Below are 10,958 nucleotides of genomic sequence, written 5' to 3'. Positions count from 1 at the left end.
TAAATAGCTTCCAACATATTCCAACATACTATGATATTTCCCAGATTCCTTTCACTGAGCACAAAGAATTATCAACAGAAAGACAGCACAAATACATCATAAGGCAATAACGTTATTCTTTTTCCCAAATGAAGAATCATTTTACGCCAATAAGTCAGCAAATATGAATATTTAATAAACAATGACAACAACGGCAAAATTAACAGAAAGTAATTTTGTAATAGTAATATTAGTAATATTAATATAAAGTAATATTTTATATTTATATAGGTCAACATTTATGATTTTCTTATTTTTAATCTACACTGAAAAAGAAGGATATTGCTTTAACATTTAGCTGGGCTGTCTCAAAAAAAAAATGTATGTTTCTCAATAAAGTCCAAGGCTCAATCTACAAAGCGGTACTACTGCCGTACATTGCTGTGCTTTCCCACCTATTACTAAGTTTTGTTAAAACATATGTATGTATGCATATAAGTATTTAATTGTATTTATGCATTCATTAAATTTTTTATGTTGCTTAAATGTGAGTTAAATATTGGTAAAAGGATCAAATGGCACGAGACATGTAAATAGCTTACAACATATTCCAACATACTATGATATTTCCCAGATTCCTTTCACTGAGCACAAAGAATTATCAACAGAAAGGCAGCACAAATACATCATAAGGCAATAACGTTATTCTTTTTCCCAAATGAAGAATCATTTTACGCCAATAAGTCAGCAAATATGAATATTTAATAAACAATGACAACAACGGCAAAATTAACAGAAAGTAATTTTGTAATAGTAATATTAGTAATATTAATATAAAGTAATATTTTATATTTATATAGGTCAACATTTATGATTTTCTTATTTTTAATCTACACTGAAAAAGAAGGATATTGCTTTAACATTTAGCTGGGCTGTCTCAAAAAAAAAAAAAAAGATTTTCTTAAAAAAAACAACACTGGAAGGGCTGAATATGGGGTTTGGAGTTGCTCTGTAGATCAGCATGGAATTAGTCATGGTATTCCATTAGAGTGCTGTGGATCTCCAGGAACGTGGGTCTTTCTTTGGCATTTCTTTTCCAGCAGCTGAGCATGAGGCTGTACACTGAATCAGGACAGCAGTGCGGCTTTGGCAGATAGACCTGAGGAGTTCAAAAACAGCTCAGCACTGACACCCTTAGTTTTTTCCAACTTATTACATGGATTTTTCCTGACTCATCTTGCAGTGCCAACTATTCTTTGGCACAGGGGGAAAATGCATAAATATCTGTCAGTACAAGAGTTTGAAAAATACATTGAAATACTGCAGAAATGCGGAAAAAAGTCAATTTTAAATAAAAAAAAATATTAAGAATAATTGTATATTTATATTTAAACACTAAAATTTATAATAAAATACTAAATATATGAAATAATAAACTAAAAATAAAACAATTAATGCAAATCATTTGAATTGTGGCCTCAAGTTTGTTTTGCTATTCGGCCCGAATCAGTTTTCTAAAGTGTTTTTGAAAAATCACATACCCTGCCTTTAATTGATTTACAATTACTATACACAAATAAAAATATGTAGTACATAAACAAATGAACATTAAAATATAATAAAAAAAATATATAATAAAATAAATATATTAAATAATAAACAAAAAATAATGAATACAAATTATTTAATGTGTTAATTAAATTAAACTAGTTGTAATGCACAAATAAAAATATTTAGTACATAAATTAACATTATAATATTAATTAACAAATGTTATCCTTTCTAAAAGTGGGAAATTACATATTTGTTAAGGATAATAGAAGGGAACTGTTATTAAATAATTAAATATAGCGTTACTGAGATTTTTTTTTATTCTGGAGGTCTCTGGTATTGATAGGTGATTTCCTAGATTCTGTAAAGATTGAAAAAGTCCCACTGTGCATAAAAATGATTTACACAGATACTGGTAGACTTGATCAAGTGCTATTATGGCTGCACGCTCAAGTCTCACCTGTTTGTTTAGGTCTCTAAAAAACTCGCCCGTGTTTTCGATCACCTGTTCATCTGTGAACTGGGCGTATGGCTGCTCTTTGCACAGGGTCAGAATCTCCCACAGGGTCACCCCGAATGCCCACACGTCGCTGGCCATGGTGAACTTACCCTGTAGAAACACAGATGCTCAAACTGATAGAGCAGCATGTGAGTTTGTGGTTCTACAAATTTGACTCCAGAAAGACTTACCAGTAGGATGCTTTTCCAGGACATCCAGCGGATGGGGAGCACTGCTCGTCCCTGTATGTGGTAGTAATCTCCACGATACAGGTTCCGGCTCATGCCGAAGTGGGCGATCTTGATGGTGTTATTTGTGCCTACTAAACAGTTGCGTGTAGCGAGATCACGGTGAACAAAATTCAGGGAGGACAGGTACTTCATTCCCGAGGAACTCTGAGAGGCCATGTGGATCAGTATTTTGCAGCTGCAGAGGGAAAAAAAGACATTTACAATATTTTATCCTAAATTTTGGTCTGTTCATCAAACAAAACTATCATATGGCTTCAGAAGACACTGAATATAGCACCCAAGTCCAATAAACAAACTCTTGAGCAGATTGTCTGCATTTTTTTACTGTCTATGCAAAAATCAAGGTTTCCTGTTTTGTTCAGTTTGGGTAAAAACAAACAACACTCCCCATAGAAAAAAGTGTTGATTTGCAGAACACATACTGGGGCTAGTTTTACTCACTGCAGAAATTATTGTGGGATTTATAAATGTTTCTTTTTTTCCTAAAGCATGTCAACATATTCTGTTACACCAAATACACAAAATAATGATCTTTAAAAAAGCATCATATGACCCCTTTAACAGAAAAGATTACATTAATTTATTATTATATCATCATAAAAAAATGTAAATTGTAAAAATAGAAAATAGGGCACACTATATTGCATTAATAGTTTTACTGGGGTTTTACCTGTATTTAGAATTTTGCACTTCAACGCTTTGAGTTTTATGATTACTGGAAATGTCCGTAAAATTACTGGATACGGTCCTGGCAGAAAATTACAGTACATTTTTTTTTTAATTAATTAATGAAATAATGAATTATTTATAATAATTAATACACATTAAGGTCTTTCAAAGAGAATATTTCTGTCTTTATTTATAGTAAGTTAACTAAATTAAACATTGACTAACAAAATGTTCCTATTTTTATCTTATGTGAAAATTCTACTTTCATATTATTGCTAATTTAGCTTTTGTTTATGGTGAAATTAAGTTTTATAAAGCCCCAAAAATATTAGATTGACCCACATTAAGTAACATTTTGGCTTGAGTCTAAAAGGAAATACAGTATATTTATTATTTTTATAATAAAAATATAGAAAATAATAATATCATGTTTATAATAAATCAATTTCAAATAAACTTCTTCGTATGAATGTTTTTGCCTGTGCAAAAAGAAATGAGTTAATTTAATGTTTGAATCAAACCAGAAATATAATAAAAAAAATAATACATTTGACTGTAACACATTATTATTATTTATTGATATACCTGATGGTAGCTGAGTCGCCAGCTTGAACTCCTTCATTCTGCCGCTCATGGCGGGACAGGAACTGATTGAGGTCTCCGTTCTCCATATACTCCGTGATCATGCACAGCCGATCGCTCTCAACGCACATCACCAACAGGCGAATGATGTTCGGGTCTCGTAATCGTGAGATGATCCTGATCTCTTTCAAGAAGTCGTTCCTGAAAATGTAGATTTCCTTGAGGAAATTGTAAATTGTCCTAAAATGGCTGGACAGCGTCTGTAAAGCAAAAAGCAGTGCTTCTCAGCAACAACAGGCATGTAACATCGATTGCGGGACACCTGCACCTGTGTGTTACCTTGCATTTTTGTTTGTGTCCTCTCTTAGAGCCTTAACTGCATTGTGGCTCATCGCTGATGTCGCCACAATGGTCCTTCATGAACTCCTGCATTCCCTCAGCTTCACACAGATGAACCTGCGGCAGGAACAAACACCTATAACAAATAACTTGTACAAGAATAACTTTTTTTGGTCAAGAGAACTGTTCACCGACTTCTCCAAATTGTCCTTCTCCAAGTTTCTCTTTGAAAGTCAGTCTCTCCCTAGGAAACTCCTCCAGAGCTCCATCCCTTCCTGGAGATAAGGGCATGTTGACCACAGTGACACAGTAACTGGGGGCCCCACCAGCGGCTTCCTGCTGGCTCACGATGTCTGCCTCAGCGTAGTGTGGGGCCTCATCTGTAGGGTGGGATGTAGAGGGTTCGGAAGAGGCGTCGATCATTGCTGTAACACAACCATATCAACATTGGTATAGGGATAGTTCACTAAAAAAAAAAAAAATTCTGTCATCATGTCAATCTAAACCTCAGTTCTGTTATTTATTTATTTAATTATGTGGAACAAAAGGATATGACACAGTTTCAAAAGTTTGGGATTGATAAGAGTTTTAAACGTTTTTGAAAGAAGTCTCTTATGCTTACCAAGGCTGCATTTATTTGATAAAAATACAGTAAAAACAATAAAAATGTGAAATATTATTACAATTTAAAATAACTGTTTGCTATTTTAATACATTTTTAATTGTAATTTATTCCCGTGATGCCAAAGCTTAATTTTCTCCAGTCTTCAGTATCACATGATCTGATGTCTGCTTTGGTGCTCAAGAAACATTTCCTATTGTTATCAATGTTGAAAGCTTTTTTTTTTTTTTGAATTAATTGAAAGTTAAAATTATGAGCATTTATTTGAAATAGAAATCTTTTGAATGTCACTTTACTTTACTGTCACTTGTGATCAAGTTTATACGTTCTTGCTAAAAAATGTATTAATTTCTTTCCAATAAATAAATAAATAAAATAAAAATAAATGTTACTGTAATTTTTGAAAAATCTTATCAGAGCTGTTTGCATAAAACCGCATAAAACTAGTCCATACTCCAACTTTTCTAAAGGTTTGTGTGACAAAGAGACAACAATATAAGTTGTTATTCATTGATAATGTTCTTCTATGCCGCAATTTTTATATGGTGGCAGGTTTGAGAAAAAATATGTCTGTTGATTGATATCCAGTGTCACATGATACATCGAAAGGAGCCATATTTGAAATTAAAGTTATAGCAGATGAAAAGATTGTCAATTATTAATACCCTAAATTTCAGGCTGCTCATCAAACAAAGATATTTTATGTGGCCATTTTGGTGTTATTTTCTCCTGACAGACTACAAACTACTATAAACTAGGTTTGGAATGACATGAAGATGGGTAAAAATTTATGACAGAATTTTCATTTTAGGCTGAACACACAATAAAGGCTTTCCCTCTGACACACACAGAATAAGCTTACATATAATGAGACGGGGGAAAAAACAAAACAATCTTCCAATAATTTTTTTATGACACTGAGCAACCCTAACCAAGGTTTTTCATAGCCTGGAATTCTGGTAGTTTCCGTAAAAGTTGTGACGGTAGTGGTAGTCAGATCCCATGGGGAAAATCCTTTCATATGAGGAATTTGATTAAACGTCGCTGGACAGAGAGGAGTGACAGTGGGAGAATGCCGCTCTCTGAACAGACAGACGCGCGGTCAGCTCATAATCCAGCATACGCCGAGAGGCCTTCAACAAAGAGTGATGCATACATTCTACATTCATAAAAAACCTTTAAATTAGCTACTTAGCAATGCAACTTTTATTATTTTCATGTAGTTTAACTTGATGTACTAAAATAACTACAACTGAAATAAAAAGGAATAAAAACTATATAGACATTAAAGGGGTCATATGATGTGATTTATAGTGCTCCTGTGGCTCAGTGGTAGAGCATTGCGTTAGCAGTGCAAAAGGTCATGGGTTCAATTCCCAGGGAACACACATACTGGTAAAAAATGTATAGCCTGAATGCACTGTAAGTCGCTTTGGATAAAAGCGTCTGCTAAATGCATAAATTATTATTAATTAAATTATTAATTAATTATTAAATTATTTCAATTTTTCCTTTCTCTTTGAAGTGTTACAAGCTCTTGGTGCATAAAGAAGATCTGTAAAGTTGCAAAGACTAAAGTCTCAAATCCAAAGAGATATTCTTTATAAAAGTTAAAGAGTCAACCACGCCTACCTAAAACGGCTCGTTCTAACACGCCCCCACATGTCTACGTCACGATGTGGGAAGATTTGCATAACGCCGCCCAAATGTTCACGCAAAGAAAGATAGCGTAACTTTTATTCTCGCTGCAGTATTGTTGTTGCCGCCATGTCGTGAAGACGCGTGTGTGTTTGTGTTCTGTATGTTTCATTGTGAAAGCGAAACTACTTTATTTGGCCTTCCAAAAGAGGACGAAGCGGAGTCCAGCCCGGGGTCTAGCCCGCCGTGTGAAACTACTACACCAAATACACAAAATAATGTTCTTTTTAGCAACATCATATGACCCCTTTAAATTTTTTTTATAAAAATGATAAAAACACACAACAAAATTATTAAAACTTTAACTAAAATTAAAATTGAAACAGAATATATGTGTGTGTATAAAAAACTATAGTACCTTAGTGATACTAAAATAACATTGGCTGACGGGGTGAATCTTATTATCATTTTGTACAGTTTTCTATTGCACAAGATTACCAATAGTCATATGCTCAGGAAAAGTACAGAAGGCTTCAAACTCGAGTTTAATAACCAGGGCATAGACGAGAAACAATAATGTACAGTATGTGGAAAATAATGTGTTTTTTGAACCTTAAACCGCATAAACACATTTCATTACACCAAATACACAAAATAATGTAATTTTTTAGCAACGTCGTATGACCCCTTTAAGATGATAATCTTACCTTCTCAATCATCTTCTGCCAGACCTGTCTCCATAGTATGATTACTATGATGGCCAACAGAATGACAATAATGGCCACCAAACAGCCTATTAGGATTCTTGTGTTGCTGTCATCGATTTTGTGGGTGGGATCATCGCCTGCAGAAGGTTCAGAGTAGAAAATACAATAAAATATTTTTTTGATATTTTACAATATCAAAATCTGAATTTTCTGCAAATGGACATCCTTCAGTGCCATACTGAGCATTGCAATGCTTCTATCAAAAATGCGACTGGCTCTTTTTACTATAGGATGGGACTTGCAGTCACCATAATGAGAGTTATGATTTCACCCATTCACGTATAGTGAAAATATTCACACTACATTTTATTATTTTGCAGCATTATTCTAAAATGCTTTAAATGATTATTTTTCATATAAATCTGCACTGAAACTTTATAAAAATGTGAGTTTGCTTGATCTATTAGTCTATGAAAATGTCTTTTTATGTGTATAACTGAAATTCATGCCACTGCATGAAGTAATGAACAACAGGGGGCAGTGTTGCCTGCAAATTTATTCTGTACTATCGTATAACAACCCAATGGCATCTTGTGAGAGCAAACAATAATTGACAAAGAATTCTGTATGTGGTATCTAAAATAAACAAAGTTCACCTGGGTGAATCCCTGGAGTTTGATTACGTTTACGAGGAACAAGAGAGGTGTTGTACACTGCTGTATCTGAAAGGTGAATTTGGGTGAAAGGCATTTTAAACTGCAGAGGTACAGTAATTTTGGTAGGCTATTAATATGCTAAAATTAATCATGAAAAAGTGAACAGATAAGAAAAGGAGCACTGGAGATCATAGAAATTCATAGAAAGATCATAGAGCATGATTACAAACTCTATTACCTGACTGGAAAGCAAGTTCACTGAACATCATCCAGATGTCACCGAATGCAAAACGGCACCTAATTGCGCTGGCCATGCGGTTGCCAAGGGCAACCATGACAAACCGAGCACTTGGACTGATGTTGTCTACTTTTGGCATGAAAACCACAGGATTCGGCTCCCAGTCAGAATCCGAACGGAAGTAACAAATGGCCTGTCGGAACATTTTTACTCCCCATGTATACATGTTGTTGCAGTGGACCTATTGAAACAGAAGGTTATCCATTCAATACGAAATAATTAATTAATAATTCTAATAGTAACATACATAATACCCCTATGAAAAAGAAAGAGGCCTACAATTGCATACACTTTTAAAAATATTATGGAAATAAAATATTTTAAAAGTATTAGCCAATTAATTACTTCTATTGTCTTTTGATTTATGTTAAACAAAAATATACTTTAATGTAATTTTTACTGAAACTTGTCGTGTATTTACATATATTTGTAAATGCACATTTGCAATGATGAACTTGCAATTTTGTTAATTTAAAATATATTAACTTTAAATGTTATAATATTTACACTACAGTTAAAATTACATTATTATTCAAATTATATTATTATGAAGTACTTCACATGTGTTTATTATGTTAGTCAACACATCAAAATAAGTGTACAATAGATTATTAAAACATTGTGATTTAAAATGTACTTTAAAGTAAAGCATTTCATTTGACATTATTACAAAGATCACTTTTTAAAAAAGCATCTTAAGTATGCTAGGGAAACAGTCATGAATTACTTTTTATTTTATTTATAATATATTATCTGCAAGTATTTTTTTTTTTATATACTTTTAACAAGTGCACATTCTATATAATTAAGTGTACTTCTTTTTCACAAGGGACATGTAGACACAGATGTATTTCAGACAAACCTTCATTGATGTGAAATTTCTGACCCGGTCAAACTCAAATGTCATCTCCACTGAGCCACCAGGGAAACTAGCATTGGTCCAGCCCACATAGTCATAGCCAGGCCAGACTCCATACACCTGGCTTTTAGTGAAGTCATCTAAGCCCCAGCTTCCATCAGTGAGCTGTCCAAGTCCTTCTGTCATGCTGGGAGAAAACCTTGTTGTTTCATTGAAGTGAATGAGGTGGTGATATTTGCTTTAGTGTTTGTGTGTGTGATGCTCTACCTGTAACTGATGGCTCCATCATACAGTGTCACTTAAGTGTCATTTAAGTAGATTTGTTGGCCTTTGAAAGACATCTGCTGTAGGACACAAGACCATCTGCAGCAAAAATGAGATATAAAATTGAATTTTTACATCTATCTATCTATCTATCTATACTGTAACAGACATTGACAAGCAAAATAATTCCTATTTCCCAAAAGGAGTTTTTTTTTTAATTGATCTCACGAGTGTTGTCTAGGCAGGAAAATAGTCTGTGTATTTGACAAGTTTGTGTATCATCTGAGGTCAAAGTTTGAGTCTGACAAAAGAGAACATGTTTTTGACTAAACTATTTGATTTTGACCTGGAAGTTTGAAGTTTGCACAAGTTGGTGTATAGTTTTGAGATTTTGAGAAAATGGTGAATTGTTTCATGAATTGTGTGTTAGCAATCGAGAAAAACGGTAATAATATAAGTTATACTACGGGGCCGTTGAATGCTTGAATCTGATTGGCTGACGAACGTTCTGAGGTGTGCAATTATGCTGCGTTCAAGTCCTCCTGGGACAGGATTCCGCCATGTTTCTCATTGACACGCCCCCAACTCGGAAACTCGGGGCTTAAATTTTTTTTCGAGTTTCCCAACTCCTAATAACGACTTTGTGGTGGCGTTCATGTGCGTTCAACTCGTAGAAAAATAATGCACACCCGAGGTGTAACGGCCACGACGCGATAATTTTTCTAATAATTCAACGGCCCATCGTCAATTATTCCTTACTTAATACATAACTAAGTAATTTAATACATAATAATATTACATGACACTACAATTTATTTGCATTACAATAAACACATTCATAAAGTAAAAAAAAACAAACAAACAAAAAAACTCGCCAACCATAAACCCACTAAATGAGGAACAAAGTAGCTCTTGTAGGTGCATTTGCCCTCAGGTCAGTAAGTTTTTCCTGTATGAGTCCACTATGTGACTGGTGTTTATTCATATTGCGTATGGCTCCAGTCAGCTGCCTGTGGAAGAGCAGTAGCCTACTGTATGTACAGTGACCAAGAGAATCTCACTCTCTGTAGCACAACCGTCTACTACAATCATAAACAGCAATGTGTGATAAATACTTTTCTGGTATAAGCAGCAATATGTCTTACAGGATTCATTTAAACCAGAATTTACAAGTATAACTGAATCAAAAGTTTATTTAACAGAAATTTACCTAGGAAATTTAGGTTGCAAAAAAATGCTTATTTTTAACTTTTGGACAAAATATGTTCATATACTTTTTCCTATCACTGCCAAGAATTATTGGGATTATGGAAAAAGAATTACCAGCAGACTCCAAATCATGACTGATTTGTTGGGCATATGAAACAAACTCATAATCATGAATCAACTGAAACATCCTACAAAACACAAATGACACTTACCGCACTCTTCAGTCATAAAGTCAAAGATTACTGCCTCTAAGTATTAACCTCAGAGCAAAACACAGTCCTCCTCGTCTTCACGATCCATCCTGAGGGAAAATGAGAGGCTGGGGCGAATGACCCTCTTACAGGAGCAGAAATAAACAGAGAGAGAAAAAAAAGAGACAGTCAGCACCATTCTGGGGAAAGTCCAAATATCCCAGATTTCAACCTGAGTAACAGAAGGTTTTAATTAGAGTGCAGGATCCTTTCACACAATAGTTCAACGTTTCTCACATCACATATATATATATATATATATATATATGGAACCGGGCTTCACTTTTCCGCTCAAAAAATTCCGAACCCACCAGCGAAACCTTGCTGGTCTCAAACTAGGGAACCTATGCAGTCAGTAGTCTGAGCTTCCACTACAGACCGCAGTTTGAAAGGCGCCATTTTTAAAAGCTGTCATGGTTTCATGTAAATTAAAGGGGTCATATGATGTTGCTAAAAAGAACATTATTTTGTGTATTTGGTGTAATGAAATGTGTTTATGCGGTTTAAGGTTAAAAAAACACATTATTTTCCACATACTGTACATTATTGTTTCTCCTCTATGCCCCGCCTTTCTGAAACGCGTC

The 10,958-nt window shown here is 34.1% G+C and overlaps 1 protein-coding gene and 1 pseudogene across 1 annotated transcript in view; both read right to left on the bottom strand.

The window, feature by feature from the left end:
* Positions 1-948: 948 nt before the first annotated feature.
* On the bottom strand, positions 949-9,085 carry LOC107722444 (discoidin domain-containing receptor 2-like; annotated as a pseudogene).
* A 107-nt stretch (positions 9,086-9,192) lies between these two features.
* Positions 9,193-10,958, bottom strand: part of LOC107722434 (carboxyl-terminal PDZ ligand of neuronal nitric oxide synthase protein-like) — a 28,876-nt gene continuing 27,110 nt past the window's right edge. The window contains exon 11 of the mRNA XM_016530795.1: positions 9,193-9,215. Coding sequence (XP_016386281.1) covers positions 9,193-9,215 — 23 coding nt within the window. The remainder of the gene's footprint in view (positions 9,216-10,958) is intronic.

Source organism: Sinocyclocheilus rhinocerous, unplaced genomic scaffold (assembly GCF_001515625.1).
Source record: "Sinocyclocheilus rhinocerous isolate Xijiao unplaced genomic scaffold, SAMN03320098_v1.1 scaffold161, whole genome shotgun sequence".
Taxonomy (NCBI): Eukaryota; Metazoa; Chordata; class Actinopteri; order Cypriniformes; family Cyprinidae; genus Sinocyclocheilus; species Sinocyclocheilus rhinocerous.
The sequence above is the reverse complement of the archived record's forward strand: the minus strand, read 5'-3'. Positions and strand labels throughout refer to the sequence as shown.